General features: G+C 53.5%; 1 protein-coding gene across 1 annotated transcript in view; it reads left to right on the forward strand.

Annotated features, from left to right (window-relative positions):
* KSR1 (kinase suppressor of ras 1) overlaps window positions 1-21,104 on the forward strand; it is a 160,866-nt gene that overhangs the window by 134,500 nt on the left and 5,262 nt on the right. Inside the window, exons 10-19 of the mRNA XM_068977422.1 lie at window positions 235-403; window positions 2,352-2,393; window positions 5,320-5,374; window positions 6,427-6,475; window positions 7,731-8,110; window positions 10,766-10,862; window positions 14,228-14,361; window positions 15,040-15,171; window positions 16,565-16,700; window positions 18,259-18,392. Coding sequence (XP_068833523.1) covers window positions 235-403; window positions 2,352-2,393; window positions 5,320-5,374; window positions 6,427-6,475; window positions 7,731-8,110; window positions 10,766-10,862; window positions 14,228-14,361; window positions 15,040-15,171; window positions 16,565-16,700; window positions 18,259-18,392 — 1,328 coding nt within the window. The remainder of the gene's footprint in view (window positions 1-234; window positions 404-2,351; window positions 2,394-5,319; window positions 5,375-6,426; window positions 6,476-7,730; window positions 8,111-10,765; window positions 10,863-14,227; window positions 14,362-15,039; window positions 15,172-16,564; window positions 16,701-18,258; window positions 18,393-21,104) is intronic.

Below are 21,104 nucleotides of genomic sequence, written 5' to 3' on the forward strand. Positions count from 1 at the left end.
TGCAGGAGGACTTCTGGGAGGAAAGGATGCTTGAGCTGAAATCAGAAAGATGAGAGGAGCCCTCCAGGGGTCAGGCGTTGAGGTGCAGGTCTCCTTGTGCCGCCCTTCCCTCTAACATTACACCCATAAGCGCCAGGGCACCCTGGCTGACCTCCTCCTTTCCAGGTGGGGAGGGGTGGGCGGGCAGGCTGGGCTGGGTGGTCCCTGCCACTCCCCGTGTCTTTGGTCCTGCAGGAGCATCCTCCAGCCATGAACCACCTGGACTCCAGCAGCAACCCGTCCTCCACTACATCCTCCACGCCCTCCTCGCCCGCGCCCTTCCCAGCGTCGTCCAACCCATCCAGTGCCACCACGCCCCCCAACCCCTCGCCTGGCCAGCGGGATGGCAGGTTCAACTTCCCAGGTACCACACCTTGGGGCTTTCTCGGGCCTGAGGGATGGGGTTGGATGTCCCTGCTCTGCCCATCATCCTGGCTGACTCAAGGCCAAACCGTCTCTACTGCTAAGAGCAGTAGCTGAATACTGAGTGTATCACCATATTTAAACCTGCTGTGATTGTGCCCATTTTACAGATGGGGACACTGAGGTTCAGAGGGAGTAAGTGGCTTGCCCCCAGCTGTAAGCAGCAAAGCCGCAATCAAAGCCAAGTCTGTCTGATGTAAAGCCTGGGTTCTTGACCTAGTCCCCAGGCTGCCCCCCTGTGTGTGGGATGGCTTCTCGGGGGCATTGTTCACTCACTCGGGGCTCCTGGGCTCCTGAGAAGCAGGGCAGGCGGCACTGAGACCTGGGGCAAGCTCAGAAGGCCAGGGCAAAAGAATCCGGGGCCCTGTGGCTTACCTGCTCTGGGTCTGGACAAGCTGCTTAAGGGGGGCACTTCTGTTCTTTTTTCTATAAAACAAGAGACCATGTGAGGCTGGAGTTACGTTATCCCCACTGTGTGGGTGAGGTGAGGACACAGAGTCTACCCAAGGGTGTGTGCCAGAGCTGAGCCGACCTCTGAGCACGGTCCCGGCTGCCCTGGGTCTATAAGGACAGGGCTCCTGCCACTCGGCCAGGCCTGGCGTGTCCCACCTCCCCAGGGAACAGAAGAAAGCCCACTGGCCCCCCTTCAGGACTGAGCCCCAGCCCTGGGCTCTGAGGCAGCCCCTTGAAACCGGTCTCAGCCCTCAGTGTGTTTCAAGCTCAGGGAAGGAGGGCAGCCCCAAGTTTGCTCCGGGCCCAGTCAGGCTGGCTGCCAGCTTCGGCCTGTGGACTCCAGGCCCGGCCCCACCTGTCACCGGTCCCCAGGGCTCCAGGCCAAGGAGAACAAAGGCATAGCTTTCCCTGTGCCAGGGGACCTCCGGCTGGGCAACCTCTCTAGCTTCATCTCCCCAGGTTCCCAGGACTTCTTTTGGGGGGTGGTGGTGAGATTTTTTTAGGACTCTTGCTTCTTTTTTACCTTAACATGCATGTGGCTGGCTATCTCCCGACACTAATGCATCGTTCCAAGCCTGCCCCTCCCTCCTCCAACCCAGTGATGGCCACGTGATCACACCCCTCTGTTCTGCTCTGTCATTGTGATGCTCTGAAACCGGGCCTTTTGCTGAACCTTCTAGTCTGAAAGGAAAGAAAAGGCTTTTTCTGAAAGGAAGAGCCTGTTTGAAAAACAAGAGTCACTGAAAAAGTCCTTTGTGTGACATTAGCCGGAGCTTCTCAGCTTCCCTGATGTCCTGGGCTGGGCCGGCATTGTACCCTACATGGAGCCCTCTCTGGTCATGGGCTGGCTGGGCTGGCAGTTAACGTGGGATGGCACCTCCTCCCATAGTCCACCCGCTCCATACTGTGCGGGAGCATTTCCGTGTATGTCTGAGGCTAACCTGGGAGAAAGGTTATTTTTTGGATGGTGATATTGAATGGCAGAAGCCTCGGTACCTCCAGGTGTGAACGTGGGCTGGTGGATTTTCCTTTCTCCCGCACACAGCACTGTTCAGTGTTTTCAGAATCTTGGTTTTCTCCCCATTATATTTTGCCCACCTGGGCTCACGCGCAGTTCACAGAGGAGAAGGGGGGCTGGGAGGTAAATGGAATTGGCTGCAGCAGGGTGGCTCCTAAGCCTGGGTCTCGGAACCCCAGTCCTCCAGTGCAAGAGCCCTTACTCCCGGGGGCTCCTGCCGGCACCCACTCTCTCCCAGCTCTTCCTCCTTCCTGCGTGGAGCGCCCTGTCCTGGCCAGGCCCACCTGGGACGGGGCAGGTGGGGCAGGGGCGCCCCAGCCCTGTAACCGGCCCCTCTCCCCCAGCCCCTGCCTCTGTCCCCTCTCCCTGCGCTGCCTTTGCTCTACTGTGTGTGACTCACCTCCTCTTCTGTTTAAAGCTGCCCACTTCATTCATCATAGACAGCAGTTTATCTTCCCAGGTGAGTCCTTTGCATGGTTCCACTAACTGTCCCTTGCCGAGACCCCCTCTGTCCAGCCTGAGGACCTGTGTCTCACACCCATCTACTTTGAGAGCTGACTGTTGAGGGTGGGCAAGGGGGCAGAGTGAGTAGCCTTGAAGCCAGCCCTTCACAGGGTCAGTGCCTTACCGCGAGGACCCTTGGCATCCACCCTCCCCTGCCTCTTTGTAGAGGCTGCAAGCAACTTGTCCAGGGTCACAGCCAGGAGGTGGCAGAAACCCAGTTTGCAGAATAAGGGGAGAGGACCTTTTGCTGATGCCTTTTGCACATCTGACAAGATATCATCTTCTACATAATGGCAAGGAAACTACTACCCTTTCTTAAAGAAGACCTTGCCAGTTTGGGAAGGTCTGCTGCTAAGTCACTTCAGTCATGTCCGACTCTGTGCGATCCCATAGACGGCAACTCACCAGACTCCTCTGTCCCTGGGATTCTCCAGGCCAGAACACTGGAGTGGGTTGCCATTTCCTTCTCCAAATGCATGAAAGTGAAAAATGAAAGTGAAGTCACTGAGTCGTGTCCAACTCTCAGCGACCCCATGGACTGCAGCCCACCAGGCTCCTTCATCCATGGGATTTTCCAGGCAAGAGTATTGGAGTGGGGTGCCATTGCCTTCTCCGGGGGAAGGTCTGCAGACTTCATTTATTTGGCGGGTGTCTCCTTCCAGAGCCTTGCCGCACAGCGCCATCTGCTGGCCATTGTTGGAAATGCCTGCCGTGCAGAAAGTTGAAAGAAAATTTTGTCAGACGTTCTCATTAATTTCCTTCCACAGAAATTGTTTTGCACACCTACTATGTGCCAGCCTTTGCATGTGTGACCATATTCCTGCCCCTAAGGAGGTCATACTCTTTAGTATTTATTTCTCTAATTGGAGGTGACAAGCAATAGTATAAGTAATCTGTGACTTTAATTCTGAGTTTAGTCATATGAAGGTTCTATGTGCTTTAGATGAAGACTGTAGTTAATTGTTTTTCCCTGGATTAAACAGGCCTGTCTTGAAGTCATGGTATTTTGGTAATTCCAGGCCTTTCTATTCCCCATCCCAGCTCCATTAGGGGAGTGACTGAGAGCACTTGTTAGCTCTTATAGGTGGTTTCTCAGGCTGTGCAGGCTGGCTGGGGGTAGATCCAGGCTTCCTGAGCTGCCTCTGTGGTTTCACACCCATTTTTTTCTGTAGTTCCCCTCCAAGAGCCTGCCTGGTTACTGCTCTAGGGTGACATATGGGGGAGTACCCTTGAAAGTTTTGGGAGGACGTGGCTTTTCTTCTAGAAGGGTCCATCTTGCTCTGAAGATGTCAGGGGGGAGAGGAAGGAAATATAGTTCCATTAAAACAGATACAGACACATATGGAGCAGAATACAGATTACACTCCTAATATTTAAGGAAAAGTGTGAAGCTTCAGAGACATTTTGCCTCCCCCCAACTTGGGGTGCTGTTTCTCCCCAGACTCCCAGCTACCCTGTGTCACCCTGCCTCTGTGCGTGTGTTTTTCTTCTATGGAAACATTTGAGCAGCGTTGGGTGGGTAGAAACATCAGGGTGCCTTTGACAGTCTGCAGACATAAGGTAGTGGTGTCTGGGGGAGCCTTGGCAGAGACTTCCGGGGTTTAGGATTCCCCAGAAATTGCACACAGGATGCTGGGTACATGTGTGCCTTTCTCTGATAAGAAGGTCCACGACCTCTATCAGACTCTCTCAGAGGTCTTCTTGGACTTCTGTGAGGTCCCAGAAATATTGAGAGGGCTTCCCAGATGGTACTTGCAGTAAAGAATCTACCTGCCAATGCAGGAGACGCTGGTTTGATCCCTGGATCGAGAAGATCCTCTAGAGGAGGAAATAGCAATCCACTTCACTATTCTTGCCTGGGAAATCCCATGGACAGAAGAGCTGGTGGGCTGCAGTGCATGAGGTTGCGAAGAGTCAGACACGACTGAACACGCAGGCAGAGATGTCGAGAAAGCCTCAGGAATAGCCTTGCAGAGAGCCCAGAGGGAGGTGAGGGAGATTTGCTGGCTGATGGGAATTCTCTTTGTTCCAGCAGACAGGGGGAGGCCCTGATTAGCTCCAACCACCGCCACCTCCAATCTCTTCTTTTGCTGCAAGAGGGGGTGAGGGGCCCACCCAGCCCTGAGGCAGCCAGCCTCTCTGAGCAGGGAGCGGAGAGAGCAGAAAGCAGCGGGCAGCAGGAGCAGCCATGGGAAGAGGGGAGGGTTGGCCTGTGCACACTGGCTCCACCCTGCGGTGACCATCTGCCCAGTGTTCTCCGGATGGGGGCCTTTTGGTGCTGAAACCGGGAAAGCCACCAACTCAGGCGTCAGCGCCAGCTGCCCGATCCCGGGGTCCCTGATGTGGGGACTGTGCATTTATCTCCCCAGAGTGCTGCTCCGCCAGCCACCAAAGCTGGAAGCTGAGGGGATAGGGCCTCTGGCTCCCACCCGAAGCGCCCGGCATCCGTGCCAGGCACCTGGTGTCGCTAACGAGCCACCTGTGAGTTTGGCCTTTGGCCTCTGCTGGCCCAAGGGTCTTGCCACCTTCAAAGGTTGTTGCAGCCAGCAGCCCCTGCCTCAGAGGCGAGGAGGGTCCGGCCCACACGTCCAGTCAATAGGGGCCCAGTTGCTTTTTACCACTTGCTTGTAGGGGGCCTCAGGGCGATGGTGGCAACTGAGAAGTCTCAGCTTCCACGCTGCCTGGAATCCCTGCCCAGGGCAGAGCCATGTGGAAAAAACCAAGTGCTGCGGAGGCTGCGTCTGCACTGTTTTAGGGAAAGCACATGGAAGTGGCCCTGAGAGCCCACGTGCGACCCAGGGAGGAAGCACCTCTGCCCTGTGTCTCCGGGAGTAGTGGGAATGGGCCTCATGCCTTGTATTTTTGTTTTCCTTTTTCTCCAGACATTTCGGCATTTCCGCAGGCAGCACCGTTTGCCGATGGAGCAGACAGTTCCCGGTAGGCATCAGGCGCTTTCTCCTCCTTGGGGACTTGTTAAAGCTGGACCCACTTCCCTGACCACCTCCTTCATCTACCTTTATTAATATTTTTTTAACATTTTATTTTATATTGGAGTATGGGCGATGAACAGTGTTGTGATAGTTTCAGGTGGACAGCAATGGGACTCAGCCAAATGTATTCCGTGTATCCATTCTCCCCTCTCCCCAATCTCCCCTCCCATCCAGGCTGCCACATAATCCTGAGCAGAGTTCCCTGAGCTCTATAGCAGGACCGTGTTCTGCCTCCACATTTAAATCTCTGACCCTCTAATTTCAGACCTTACCGTGGACCTGGGCAGTCAGATGGAGCACTCCTTAGGCTAATTCTCCCTGTGATCCAGTTAACTCAGCCACAGGGTTTTATTTGCCTCCTATCACCACAGTCAGCATTGGGTGGGGCTGCCTGTGCACCAGGAGCTGTCTAGAGACCCAGGAGGGCTGGGCAAAGGGTGCCCAGCCTTAGAGAACCCTAATAATACAGCTCCTGTTCATGACGCTCCTTGGGCGTCAAGGAGCCCTTTCTCGGTCAGGCCACATCGAGCGCTTGACTCACCTTGTTTTGTAGAGTTCTCAGCCAGGAGTAAAGTAGGTGTCATGCTTGACATCCAGATGAGGGGATCAGCTCAGAGAGGTTAAGAAGCTGCATTAAGTCACACAGCTTAGGGAGTAACGGAAGCAGTCCTCAGGTGGAATTCCAAATCCTGTGCCTGTGCTCGGAACCCCATACTAGTCAGATTTGAAAGGTCGCTGATGGTCACTGTCCACCCCTCAGCCCCCACCACCCTCAAGTTCAGCCTTGGGAAGGCCAAGGCCAGAGAAGGGAAGTGGGGTCTGGCCTTCGGCCTGCTGTGTGTTTCCACAGCATCCAGACTGCCTTCCCCGTGGCCAAGTGGGTCAAAGGAAGGGCCCAGGCCTGGCACCCCGTTCTCAGACCTCACATGGGGAGTTCCCTGCCCAGTCCCAAGTGGCCCGGCCTCGGGATCTCCTTGACAAACCCTGCCTTACTCTTAGGCTTGACGACCAGCCCAAAGCAGATGTGTCAGAAGATCAGGAAGTGGAGGTGAGTGATGGCGACACGCGAGCCGTAGACGGAGCATCTCTTTCCTCTCTCCCCGGCTCAGTGCATGGAGGCGTCTGGGAGCGTGTGGGCACCCGGCTCTGGTGGGGGCTATCCCAGGTGCCCACCTGCTGCACCAGATGCGGGCAGTGTGCAAGGCAGCGAGAGCAGTGAGGGGTGCCACGAAACAAGCTTCCTTTTGCTTTCCTGTGTTTTGAGGCTAAAGTAAGCTCTTCGTTCCTGTGGTTTCCACCTCCAGCCAAAAGGCCTGGGCCCCAGCCCAGGAGACTCTCCCTCAGTCAGTCTGGGGTGGGACCAGGCAGTTGGATGTTATCAAATATTCCTGGGTGATTTTGATTGTAGCTGGGGCCAAGAACTGCTGCCTTGACCCTTGAACCAGTGTCACACGAACCTGGCAAGTGTGCTGGCTTATGGAGCCTCAGCAGACTGATTTACTCTTGCCCAGAGGAGTCACGGGCTTCCTGGGTGGTGCTAGTGGTAAAGACTCCACCTGCCAAAGCAGGAGATGCAAGAGACATGGGTTTGATCCTGGGTCAGGAAGATCCTGTGGAGTAGAATATGCCTGGAAAATTCCATGGGCAGAGGAGCCTAGCAGGCCCCAGCCCATGGGGTCCCAAAGGGTCAGACAAGACTGTGCGACTAAGCACAACACGGCACACAGAGGAAAGTCTCAAACTCTGTGTTTAAACAAAAGCATAGGACTTTGTTGGATTTCCAGTGGCTAAGACTCTGCACTCCCAATTCAGGGGGCCCAGGGTTGATCTCTGGTCAGGGGACTAGATCCCACATGCTGCAACCAAGTGTTCGCATGTTACAACTAAAACTCCTGCATGCTGTAACTAAAAAAAGAACAGAAAAAAGATCCCACATGCTGCAACTAAGACCTGGTGCAGGAAAATAAATAAAGTGAATTAATATTTTTAAAAAAATAAAAGCATATCCAGAAAGGGTGTTAGTGTTCTTCCCCAGCGATTCGGTATTGCTCCTAGGAGCAATGTCTTGGAACATTGGCGGGAAGAAGGGCCACGCTCCGTAGTTGTGGATTAGGACGTTGAGACCGTGTGGTGCTGAGTGACCCGTCCACTTCGCCCATGAAGTCTGCATAGAGCTGTAACTAGAGCCCAGGACTCCTGACCCCAGGGCCCTCTGCTCCCCGACCTGGTGGGGGTCTTGGGGGAGGGAAGTCACCTGCCCCCAGGCCTGCCGCCCCTTCTATTCCTTCCTCCTCTCCTTCCAGGCCGAAGAGCCTGAGGCCAGCAAGTCAGAGGCCGAAGACGACGAGGACGAGGTGGACGACTTGCCGACCTCCCGCCGGCCCTGGCGGGGCCCCATCTCGCGCAAGGCCAGCCAGACCAGCGTGTACCTGCAGGAGTGGGACATCCCCTTCGAGCAGGTGGAGCTGGGCGAGCCCATCGGGCAGGGCCGCTGGGGCCGGGTGCACCGCGGCCGCTGGCACGGCGAGGTGGCCATCCGCCTGCTGGAGATGGACGGCCACAACCAGGACCACCTGAAGCTGTTCAAGAAGGAGGTGATGAACTACCGGCAGACGCGGCACGAGAACGTGGTGCTCTTCATGGGGGCCTGCATGGACCCGCCCCACCTGGCCATCATCACCAGGTAACCGGCCCCGCCCTCCCGGAGGCGGCCTCCGCCCCCTCCCCTTTCCCTGGGGGCCTGGTTATCTGTATGCCCCTGGAGGGCGTTTTCATGTAGAGAGGTACAAAGAAAAAAACCTGGGACTTCCCTGGCTGTCCAGGGGTTAGCACTTCGCCTCCAGTGCAGCAGGTGTGAGTTCCATACCTGTTCGGGCAGCTAAGATCCCACATGCCTCAGGGCCAAAAAGACAAAGCCTGTTATACAGAGTGAAGTAAGTCAGAAAGAGAAAAACAGATATTGTTGATTAATGCATATCTATGGGATCAAGAAAAATGGTCCTGAGAACACTGGAGTGGGTTGCCATTTCCTTCTCCAATGCATGAAAGTGAAAAGTGAAAGTGAAGTTGCTCAGTCATGTCCGACTCTTAGCAACCCCATGGACTGCAGTCTACCAGGCTCCTCCGTCCACGGGATTTTCCAGGCAAGAGTACTGGAGTTGGGTGCCATTGCCTTCTCCGGACATATATACACTGTCATATGTAAAATGGATAGCTAATGGGAAGTTGCTATACAATACAGGGAGCTCGGCCGGATGCTCTGTGACAACCTAGAGGGAAGAGATGGAGTGAGGGTAGGAGGCAGGCTCAAGAAGGAGGGGATGTATGCATACTTATGGCTGATACACGTTGTTGTATGGCAGAAACCAACACAACATTGTAAAGCAGCAACCCTCCAACTAAAAATAAATTTTAAGATACTGAAGCAATATTGTAACAAATTCAATAAGAGCTTTAAAAATGGGCCACATTTTAAAAAAAATCTTAAAAAAAGAAGAAACCCCCCAAATGGGGTCTAATTTCCCCATCATACAACCCCACTGACATTAATAATTAAATTAATGAAAGGATACCTAAAGACAGAGAAAATTCAAATGTTCCAGAAAAGTGCAAAGTAAAAACCAGTCTCCTCCCACCCTACCGGGGTGCTTCTGAAAACAAAGGTGGGTACTGTAAACAGTTCCTTATCATGCCTTCCATTCGAATCAGGGAGTTTGTATACACTCATGTTTTTAAGGGCTTCTCCGGTGGTGCTAGTTGTAAAGAGTCCAGCTGCCAATGCAGGAGGTGCTCAGCATCCCTCAGACCCCAGCCTCGGTGCTGTCCATCATTCAGCCTTCCGTCTCTGTCTCATCTACCCAGTCCCACGAGAGGTCTGAGTCTGCTTAAAGGGAATGTGGCACTAGTGGTAAAGATCCTGCCTGCCAATGCAGGAGAAATGAGACGTGGGTTCAGTTCCTGGGTCAGGAAGATCCCCTGGAGGAGGAAATGGCAGCCCACTCCAGTATTCTTGCCTGGAGATTCCCATGGACAGAGGAGCCTTGCGGACTACAGTCCACAGGGTCAAAAAGAGTCAGACACGACTGAAGCTACTTAGCACATATAGTAAAAGAATAAAAGAACATTAACAAAACATTTAACGCAGCCCAGGGGGCTGGAACATGGAACAGTAACCATCGACGGATACTCCAGACCCTGAGGGTCGAGGAATCTTATCTCGTTGGAGACAGTTCCTAAAAACTAGCCCCTCCCTCAGATGGCTTAAGTCGGCTTCTCCCTGGAGCAGCAGCAAAGCCACCCATTTTTGCTAGGTCCTTCCTCACTCCAGGTTTTGCTTTAAATATTTATGTATTTATTTGGCTGTGTCTGGTCTTAGTTGCAGCTCACAGGATCTTTCACTGTGGTATGCTGGCTTAGTTGCTTCATGGCCTGTGGGATTATTAGTTTCCCGATCAAGGATCGAACCTGAGTCCCCTGCATTGCAAGGCAGATTCTTAACCACTGAAGTCCCTCACCCCAGGTTTCAGGAGTCAGTACAGGTAGGGACTCCAACATCCAAGCCCCCTCTCTAATATAATCACTCTGATACTGCTGATAGCCCCCCCACCCCTGCCCCTGCTCCACTGCACATTCTGCCTTGTCATAAAAACCCTGTGATCAGAAAACAGCACACTCATGAAAGTCATTATAGAGATCCCAGAGCCCTGATGCTGCCTGGTTATAGCGTGAAAAGGCCAGGTTCTTCCCTGGTTGCTTCTGAGTGGGCAAGTTCCTGCCTCGAACCACGAGAGCAGGTGGACTGCTCTGAATGTGGGGCTCAGCTGGTAAAGAATCTGCCCACAATGCGGGAGACCTGAGTTCGATCCCTGGGTTGGGAAGATCCCCTGGAGAAGGGAAAGGCTACCCACTCCAGTATCCTGGCTTGGAGAATTCCATGGACTGTATATCTTAAAGAGTTGGACACAACTGAGCAATCCTTAAACTTAGTGAACTATTTCCTGTTCTATGGTGGGTGGGCTAGAGGTCTCAGGGGACGTGTGTTCTTGCCCATTCAGGCTGGGCCCCTGCAGCAAGGAGCATCGAGGGGACTTTCCTGGTGGTCCAGTGGTTAAGACGCAGCGCTTCCATGATGGGGCAGGGTTCGATCCCTGGTCCCCATGTGCCATGAAGTGCAACCAAAATGAAACAAAGAAGGAATGGCATCAGGTTGGTCAACAAGGATTCTGGCCCCCAGGGTCCAGGGCATGGAGCTGGTGGACACAGCTCTCCCTGGCTCCACAAGGGCTGAGGTCAGGCTGCACAGGCCCCAGATCTCTGCCTAACTCTCCACTCTTCACAGCTTCTGCAAGGGACGGACGTTGCACTCGTTTGTGAGGGACCCCAAGACATCTCTGGACATCAACAAGACCAGGCAGATCGCCCAGGAGATCATTAAGGTAAAGGTTCCAGAGCTCCTAGCTGTCTCCCAATCCGTCTGCCGGTGTCCAGCTGGTGGTGGTGGCTCTTCCGTCTCTTCCTTTAGCTTGGGTGCCTCATGGATGGAACCTCCATCTCCTTCTCTCTTTCTTCGTCTTGTCTGCTGGGAACTGAACACACTGGAGAAATGCAGTGGGCTTTAAAGACAGATGGTCTGAGTTTGAATCTTGGTGATACCAGCTGTGTGACTTCAGGCAGGTCGATTAGCTTCTCTGAGCCTCGGCCTCCTCCCCTGTAAAACGGGGTTGCCTGCGTCACCTCCCTCATTGGATTGGTGCAAAGGTAAACTGCGATAATCCGTGGAGAGACCGTTGAGCCACTAGTGCTTGGCGAGAGTCTGTTAGAATTGATTAAGGTTTGGGGCAGGTATTCTGCCTTAAAGTTTCTGAATCTAAGTTTCATGCACACAGGCCCTCAGACTCAACTCAGGCAGCCTTTTTCTTTTGCTTCCATCTTTTCCAAGTAATTAAACAAAAGTGAAAGAAATGCTTATTTGTTTCTTAATTTAGCAGCAGACAGGGTCTGAGAAAAACTCCATCAGGCCTGGATGGGCTTCCTCTTCCTGCTTCTTGTTTTTGCAGAAAAGCTTTCTCTTACCAGCTTCCACCAGGTTTTTGTCCCTGTCCTGTCTTCAGTTTTGCTTCTTTTCTTTTTTTCTCCCTCCCTCCTTCCATCCATCATGTGTGCGCATCATTGGAGAGGAAAAGATAAAAATCTCAGTGACATTTAGGAACACCAAGGTTTCTCCGCGACATTTCCGCATAGCAAAACGAACGCCTGGGCTTCCCTGATGGCTCAGTGGTAAAGAATCCACCTGCCAATGCAGGAAACGCAGGTTCCGTCCCTGAATCGGGAAGATCCCCTGGAGAAGGAAATGGCAGCCCACTCCAGTATTCTTGCCTGGGAAATCCCATGGACAGAGGAGCCTGGTGGGCTATAGTCCATGGGATCAAAAAAAGAGTCACACACACAAAAAGAGACACAGCTTAGCAACTACACAACCACAAATGAACGCATTAAACTTTTGCAGCCCCCCAAACCAAAATGTCACATGTATGCCTTCATCTGTAGTCTGTCTCATCACAGAGAAGTTGGGGGGAGCTGCAGTGTTATACCTACTCTGTGATATCCCCAAACCTGCTGGGCCCTGCTCCCCTAAACTGTTGTGTCTCCTTATTGTCAGGACGCTGGGGGAGTCTGGGTGCTGAGTTAGGCTGAATGAGTCATCTGGAAGATTCCAGGGTAGAAGCTGCTCAAAGGTTTTGGAGCTGCAGAGCCAGAAGCAAACTCTGTGCTGGCTCGTTTATTTTCCCCATCCCCCTTCTTCTGGGAACTTCTAAGCCACTTCATTTTGTATGCATCTTTGATACTTTGAGGCTCCAAATAGAATAATGGGGTCTTGACCTTTGATTCGGAGAAGGCAATGGCACCCCACTGCAGTACCCTTGCCTGGAAAGTCCCATGGATGGAGCAGCCTGGTGGGCTGCAGTCCATGGGGTTGCGAAGAGTCGGACACAACTCAACTTCACTTTCACTTTTCACTTTCATGCATTGGAGAAGGAAATGGCACCCCACTCCAGTACTCTTGCCTGGAGAATCGCAGGGACGGGGGAGCCTGGTGGGCAGCCGTCTGTGTGGTCGCACAGAGTCGGACACAACTGAAGTGACTTAGCAGCAGCAGCAGACCTTTGGTTAGAGGGTTTGGGGGGCCACCTCTGAAGTGTTGTGAAATTATAGGAAGGGAGGAGAGTTTGTGCTCCAGACCCAGGCACTTTCTATCTTGTCTCTGGCTGTTTGAGGCTGTGGCACCTGTTTTATTAACAAGGCTCAGAGAGGTGCAGCCACTTGTCCTCAGTCACACAGCTGGTCCCTGTTCAACCCAAGGTGTGGTCTTTGGCTCTCTTTGGTCACTGGGGAAGCCTCGTGCCTTGGTTTGGTTTGGGAAGTGGGCAGATATTTTAAGGGGGATCGTCTTGCATTCAGGATGGAGTTTTGGGAGAGAGTAAGTCACTCTTTTTGAAACCTCCCTGCTTCCGTGGTGGGATGACAGCTCTCAGTAGGCCTGGGGGAAGTGGCCACAGTGAACCCTGCACTGTCCCATCTCTTACAGAAGAGCATCTGCCTGCGTACATTCTTCTCGGATGAGCTCCAGCCCCACTTGGTCCAAGCTCTGGGCTCGGCTGAGTTCTGTCTGCTTCTGCCTCACAGCTCGTTCCTTCTCTTTCCTCAGTGGGACTTGCTGACCTCTCCCCTCCTCACCCCGAGATACCTCTGAAGGCAGGGAGATTTTTCACATGTGACGCACCCTTGATGTGGGAGGGAGGGAGGTGGGCTTGCACGTGCCTCTTTCTGACTTGGCAAAGATGCCCACTTCAGTCGTGGCGTCATGTACCCCTCTTCCCGTTCCCAAGCACATCAGGGTACCCGGGAGTCCTCGGTTTGACCTCGGATGAGAGCATGCCTGCATCAGGTCACCCACATCCCCTGTGCCTGGCCAGTCAGTGTTCAGTGCAAATAAGGCACTGGTTAGAAATCACCCAGCCCAGAGCTGGCACTTGGCAGATGAGGAAACTGAGGCTCAGAAGTCAAGTCCAAGGCCACACAGTGAATTCGAATCATCTGAGCTGGATTTCAGTCTTAGTCCAGGACTTCTACGGCAGCACGGGCAGTGGGGCCACCTGAGCTCGGGGACGCCCCCTGTGGGAATTCCACTCTGTTCCCCACTCCCAGCCCAAGCCTTTGCTCAGCCTGAGAGGCGAGGCTAGCTGTGCAAAGCCTGATGAGACCTTAAATCCTTGGGTCTTTTGTGACTTAACACAGAGGGTAAAGACTTCCCTGGAGGTCCAGTGGTTAAGACTCCATGCTTCCAATGCAGAGGGCACGGGTTTGATCCCTCATTGGGGAAGATCCCACATGCCTCACAACATGGCCAAAAAATTAAAGAAGAAACCAAACAAAACACGGAGGGTAGCATCACAGTGAACCTTTCTATACTTCCTGACGACCCCTCCCCCAGAGCCCCCCATCCCCCCTTTCTGCACTTCATCTGAGTATAAGGTGGATGTGGGGCAGCAGCGCTGACTGGCCTGGAAGCAGATCTCAGCCGTGCTGCTTAACCGCTGCTTGACCCGGGCAAGGGACTGCCTGTCCCTGAGGCTAGGTTCCCTCCTCCGTGAAAAGGAGACAGCCACACTGCATAGGGCTGCGAAGGTTAAATGAGGGGCCTGGGCTAAGGCATCTGGCTCAGGGCCTGGCCCAGGGTAGAAGCTAAGCCATCATCATTCGTCTTCCCTCCGCCCCTGACATGAGGCTCTCTGTCTTCCAGGGCATGGGGTACCTCCACGCCAAGGGCATCGTGCACAAAGATCTCAAATCCAAGAATGTCTTCTACGACAACGGCAAAGTGGTCATCACAGACTTCGGGCTGTTCGGGATCTCGGGCGTTGTGCGAGAGGGACGGTCAGTTGGCCTTGGGCGTCCAGAGAGACTGGGGCGGTGCTGGTGGGCCTGAGGCCTGGGCACTCTTGCCGTTGGTGGCTGAGGGCCAGCCCTGCTATAGGAAAGGCCAGGCCTGCTCTGCTCCTGGTTCTGGTTCAGAATCAGATTTGGGTAACCTTGAGGTCCCTCATAGTGCTTAATTCTCAGGCTGACCGCCGAGGAGGCTGGGTCCCCTCACTCCCATTTTCCCAGCATCAGGTTCTAGTTCCACGAATCCTGAAGGAGAAAGGCTACTCCGCCAGCCTCAGGACCCCAGGAGGGAGGGCCAGCCCCAGGCCAGGTTGTGAGCCCCACAGGCAGTTCCCGGCTCCTGCACTGAGATTCCCACTGCTCTCCCAGGGTAGTGAATCGGAGCCCTCGGGGGAGCTCCTGGCCAGTACTGTCCTTGGCCTGCTTTTCTAGAAGAACCTGCTTGTCACTCGTCTGTAACATCCCCCCGAAGCGTGGGTGCCTTGGCAAGTGCACCATTGGCGTGCTGCTTTTCTGAGCTGTGCACGGGATTGCAAAGAGTCAGACACGACTGCACGACTGAGCACACACACACGTGGTGGCGTGCCAGTCCTGGGGCAGACACGTGCCCTGCAGGCTGCGCTGCCGCCCACTAAAGGCCCTGTCCTTGCCCTGGCTTCTGGCCTCCAGGCGTGAGAACCAGCTGAAGCTGTCACATGACTGGCTGTGCTACCTGGCCCCTGAGATCGTGCGGGAGATGACCCCCGGGAAGGACGAGGACCAGCTGCCCTTCTCCAAAGCTGCCGACGTCTATGCATTCGGGTGAGGAGGCACCTGGCGTCCTTCTTCCTGGGGCCTCTGCGGCCAATTGTGGATGAAACAGAGGGCCCTGCTGGCTATTGGGGGACAGGGGGATGTGCTTTGAGGCTGGTTCAGCTGCTTGTATGGGCCAGTGACTGTGTCCTTGACCTTCTGTTTTCACCACCTGTAAAATGGGACGAATAGAGCTCTTCCCTGGTAGAGCTGTTTCATGAGGACCGAATCAGGTAATTGTATAAAATACTTAAGGGGCTTCGCAGGTGGTGCTAGTGGAAAAGAACCTGTCTGCCAATGGAGGAAACCTAATGAGATGCGAGTTTGATCCCTGGGTCAGGAAGGTGCCCTGGAGGAGGAAATGGCAACCCACTCCAGTATCCTTGCCTGGAGAATCCCTATGGATAGAGAAGCCTGTGGGGCTACAGTCCATGGGGTCGCAAAGAGTCAAACACAACCAGAGCAAGTAAGCACACATGCACGAAATGCTTAACTCTGGGTGTCCTTCTCACCTGATGCTCCCCAAGGACAGTCTCCAGAGCTAACCAAGAGCTGTCCTTCTGGGAGGAGGGGGCGGCTTTCCACTGTGCCCAGAGCAGAGCTGGCATGCTGACAGATAGACACACAGAAATGCAGAAATAAAACACGAGACAGATCCGTAAAACCTTCTCTGAGCCACTGAAAAAGAAACCGGTGAAGTCAGTTTCAATAGATATTTAACTCAGTATGGCCAAGATATGATCATTTCAGCATGTAATCAAAATAAGAAATTCAGGAGATATTTTATGCCACAGAGCTTTCAAAAATGTGGTGTATTTTACACCTCAGTTCCCCTCCCCACATTTGAGTTACTCAGTATCCTCACATGTGTGCCCTCCACCCCGTCCCTGTGTTGGTCAGGGTGGGTCTAATGGAGACGGTCCCATGCAGATGAGTCGAGAAACGCTAGGGGACTTGGAGGGTCAGAGTGAGGGCCCCATGCCATGATCTCGTGGGGGATCCTTCCCTCATGGGTGGGCTCTTCCTGCCCTGACCTGTCACTGTCATTTCCTGAGCACCTTCAGGTGCCAGGCCCAGGCTGGGCATTCCTGTCACTCCTCAGAGGACCTGGGCTGTGGGTGCCTACCCCACTGAGGTTGAATGGTTGTACCAGGATCTCTGCCCAGAGCCAGCAGTGTCTCAGACTTCTCACCACACTGGGAGCTCAGGGCCCCGGGTGGACTCAGGGTGGTCCCAGAAGTCTGGCAGGTGAGGAAGGTGGGCCGAGGGTCCGGGGTCCTCAGGCTGGGCTCCGGGCATCATGGCAGCAGGTGCCCCCCCACCCCCCACCCCACGCCCTGCTAGTGTGAGCTGAGTGCAGCCGTCCAGGAGCTCACGCCATGTGGGTGGGTGGTCTCCACAGGACTGTTTGGTATGAGCTGCAAGCCAGAGACTGGCCCTTGAAGAACCAAGCTGCAGAGGCCCTGATCTGGCAGATTGGAAGCGGAGAGGGCATGAAGCGAGTCCTGGCCTCCATCAGCCTCGGGAAGGAAATTACCGTGAGTAGCTGCCCTGCGCTGGGAGAGGGTGGTGGGGCTAGATGGCCAGTGCCTGGCTGCCCTTCCTTCACCCACCTGAGAAGCAGAACCACGAAGTGGATGCCTGTCAGGTTGGCCTCTGTGCTGCTGGCTAGGAGGCCTGTGAGCTTCCCAGGTAGCGGGTGGTAAAGAATCAGCCTGCCAATGCATGCGACGCAGGAGATATGGGTTTGATCTGTAGGTTGGGAAGATCCCCTGGAGTAGGAAATGGCAACCCAGTCAAGTATTCTTACCTGGAAAATCCCATGGACGGAGGAGCCTGGCGGGCATGGGGTCACAAAGAATTGGACATGACTGTGTACACACACACACACACACACACACACACACACGAAGCCTGTATCCTTCACTACCCCACTGCTAACTTTTAAAAAACAATTATCTTAAAAAAATAGAAAGGAAATAAAGCTCAAGGTTTTCTTGAATTATGAGAAAGATAATAAAGCCTGTATGTTACTTATTAGAAAGATAACAAATTTCACTCCCTAAAGTACAAACAGTGGGGTTGTGGTAGTGTCAGGTCTTTCTCCTCCATGTCTTTCTTGAGTGTTCGAGAACCCCAGCAAATTTGTTTTCAAGAGGCCAAATCATCACAGGTTTGCTGCCCTCGCGTGACTGATGGTTTGTTTCTCTGCATCGCCATGTGTGAGTTCACCCCGCCTGGCACCGTGAAACGTGCAGGAGTCCAGGGGTGGTGTTTCCAGTGTTAGCCATGCGCTCATGAGTCAGGTGGGCCTGGAGCAGACAGATGCCAGGGGGTGTTGATAAGGAGCTCCAGGGGGTTCCTGGGCAGCACGGCAGTGGAGGCCTCTGGGGGGACCACCCGGCACTCGTCCAGGTGAAGTGCTGCCTAGGTGGTGAGTGTCACACCTGCCCTGTCGTGTGAGCACCTTCTGCCTGGTCGTGTGTGCAGGCCTGTCTTCTACAGGAAGTTCTCCTGAGTTGAAAGGCCGACGGGGTTGCAGTGTAGATGAGTGGATCTGGAGAGCAGGTGGCAGGAGAAGGGCTTTGCCGTCACTTGGGGTGGGCAAGACAGCTGCTCTGCCGACTCCGCTGCCCTGCGCCCCGCCCGTCTTGTCACTCCCGCCTCTATGCCTGCAGTGCCCAGGCTCCTGCCTCTGCTGCAGCCCCGCCCTGGGCACCTTCTGAGTATCTCACCCATCAACAGGCTGCCTTCTGCTTTCCATTCTGAATGTCTGTGATCTCTTTGCTCTGGCCTGTCTTTTGGCTTTGTGACTGTTATCCCAGGGAGGTCAAGGAAGGAAGGAGGAGAAGCAGGTCCATGCTTTTCATTTTAACTGGAAGCCTGGGAGTGCTTCTGAAATTCAGTGATTTCTTGGCTATATTCCAGCCATGGCTGGTCACCTCAGTGTCGGCAGGAGGGTCAGGGGACCATCCGCTTGCAGGGATGGGAGGTGGTGCCTGGGAGCATCAAAGGGACCCTGGGCAGAGGGCCTCAGCTGCGCCCCTCTTGTTCCCTACCAGCTCTCATGCCCTATTGTGGCATCTTGCCTTGCAGGAGATCCTGTCCGCCTGCTGGGCCTTCGACCTGCAGGAGAGGCCCAGCTTCCCCCTGCTGATGGACATGCTGGAGAAGCTGCCCAAGCTGAACCGGCGGCTCTCGCACCCTGGGCACTTCTGGAAGTCTGCTGAGTAAGTACCCCTCAGAGATAGACCTGCAGCCAGCTGTTGGGGATGGGGCACCATCTGCTCTGTCTGCCCGAGACTTCTACCTAAGGAACCCCTAGAGCTGGTTAGCTGGAGAGGACTCATTCCCTTGCCCAAGGGGTACTGGGATTCTGTTCACCACATTTTAAAAAACTTTTTATGTTAGAGTACAGCCAGTTAACAATGCTGTGATAGCTTCAGGTGCATAGCAGAGCGACTCAGCCATGCATATACTGTATCCATTCTCCCCTCAAACTCCCCTCCCATCCAGGCTGCCACATAACATTGAGCTGAATTCCCTGTGCTATACAGTAAGTCCTTATCAGTTATCCATTTTAAAAATAGCAGTGCATACATGGCCATCCCAAACTCCCCAAATCCCCCTCCACTATCCTTCCCCCAGCAACCATAAGTTCATTCTCTAAGTCTGCTGTTCACCGCATTTACTTTGGAGACTCTTCTACAGGCTGGTGTCTCCCATCCTCCTCTGTGAAAACCTCCATATCACTGTTATCAGCTCAGTGCTAAATCTGGGCCCAGGCTAAGGCCCCAGCAAGAAGTTTCTGCCTGGGAAAGGGCAAAACAGAGCTTCACCAAAACCAGCAGAGCGGCTGTTGCTTAAAATGGCAGTCTCCCGACAGAGCTTTCAGCCCCCTGAGCAGGTTACTGGGGCTGCATCTCTGGGGTTTAAGTGCCGCTTAGACACTGGAGGCCCACCCTCCTTCTGTGTAATCCTGATCCTTCTGTGTAATCCAGGGTGGTCTCCACTCCTCTCTTCTGAGTTCTGCCTCCTTCCCTTTTTTCTTCATCCCTCTGGCTCTCTTTGCCAGATCCCTCATAAACAGACATCTGCCCTGCCTCTGCAAGAATCTGGGGAAGTCCTTCCTTGTTCTGGCCTCAGCTCCACAGCTGGACAAAGTGGAGGGGTGGGCAGACGTGGCCTAAACATGGGAAATAGTTCAGCTTTGCAGGCCGAGAGGGAAACTTGAGTGACAGCTCTTGTCAGTGGGATTTGCGGTGCACCCAGCAGTGTGCAAAGCAGTGACACAACTGCATGCAGTCTGTGTCATAGCAACTCAGCTCTGCTGTCTGGTGTGCGGGCAGTCACAGACCTGTAAGCCATGGGCAGACTGGTGCTAGTAAAGCAGTACTTACGAATGCTGAAACTTGAATTTCCTATTATTTTAGGCCATGAAATAGTCTTCTTTTGATTCCCTCCCCCGCAAACAATTTAGAAAGGTGAAAAAAACAAACAAACATTCTTGGTTTGTGGCCTGTACAGAAACAAGTGGCAGGTCACATGTGGCTGGACGCTTGGGCAAGATTCATGGCTTTGAACTTTAAGTGAAAGGCGCTTTCTAGAAGTGAAATCTGCCACAGCCCCAGAACATGAAGATAGAACAAATACAGTGGGGCTTCCCTCTCTCTCTTTAAAATATTTGTTTGGCTGCAGTGGCATCACCGACTCAATGGACATGAGTTTGAGCAAACTCTGGGAGATACTGAAGGACAGGGAAGCCTGGTGTGTCATAAAATGTCAGACACAACTATGCTGCTGGACAACAGTGGGTCTCAGCTGCGCCATGTGAGATCTAGTTCCCTGCCCAGGGATCAAACCCAGACCCCCTTCACTGGGAGCTGGGTGTCCTAGCCACTGGACCACAAGGGAAGTCCCAAGTGGTGCCTCACTTGATGGGAGTTGGAGGGAGGGCAAGAGCATAGCCCCCGGAAAATCTGTACCCAGATCTCACACCGGCCCATGAATGTGGTGGTGTCAGTACCTCCGTCTTCCAGAATGAGCTAGATATGGTCTCCGTCACACCTTTTTTTTGCCAGTTTTGTATTTTTTACAACTCTAAAATGATCACTTTTTTGTGGCCTGATTTGACAGACACTTAGTTTGCCAGGTCGTTTTGAAAATAAACCAAACCAAGCTTTGAGTTGAAGGGGAGGAGAGGCCCAGGCTGAACCTGTGAGGAGGACTTGTTGAAGAAATGTGGCAACTGAAGCCCGCTGTAGGGACGGTGTGAGGAATGACGATATGTGGTGAGGGAATACTGTACCTTATAATGAAGATTCGATTCAGTATTTTGCACTTAAGATGGATCAGAGTCCAGTACAAATAGCGGGTGACAGGATGTTGCTGTCAGAGGCGTGGGCTTTTCCCAGAGATTGCTGGCAGCTGCACCACCCCTGAGGTCACATGCCAGGGCCGGGCCTCCACCAGCACAGAGCTGATGGTCTAGGTTAAAGATAAGCAGACGTGTACTGTAAGCCCTCCGAGCAGGACGCTGTCTTCTCACCTCTGTATTCTCAGCTCCTAGCACAGTCCCGGGGGTGTAGTAATCACTCAATAAATATTTGGTGGGTGAGGGGATGAAGGAGGGAATGATGACAACATGCTGAGTGCCAGGCAAAAACCCAGCCTCTGTGGGCACGCTGCCCTCACCCCCGGGAGCTTGAGGAAGGGTCTCCAGAAGAGAGCAGTCACGGGAGCTGGGTTTGGGTGGGAGCCTGGCGCTCTCCTGGTCTCATAAGAAGTTCAAGGATTTGGTCTGTCAGATGTTGGGAAGTTTTTTTGTGTGCTTGAATTATGGTCACAGCAACTTTGAAAATTTTAATTTTGAATTATGTACATAGCTTGTGGATGAGTTACACGGAAAGGTTGTCAATAAAAGACTTTGAAGCATAAAGGTA

This window comes from Capricornis sumatraensis, chromosome 8 (assembly GCF_032405125.1).
Source record: "Capricornis sumatraensis isolate serow.1 chromosome 8, serow.2, whole genome shotgun sequence".
Lineage (NCBI taxonomy): Eukaryota > Metazoa > Chordata > Mammalia > Artiodactyla > Bovidae > Capricornis > Capricornis sumatraensis.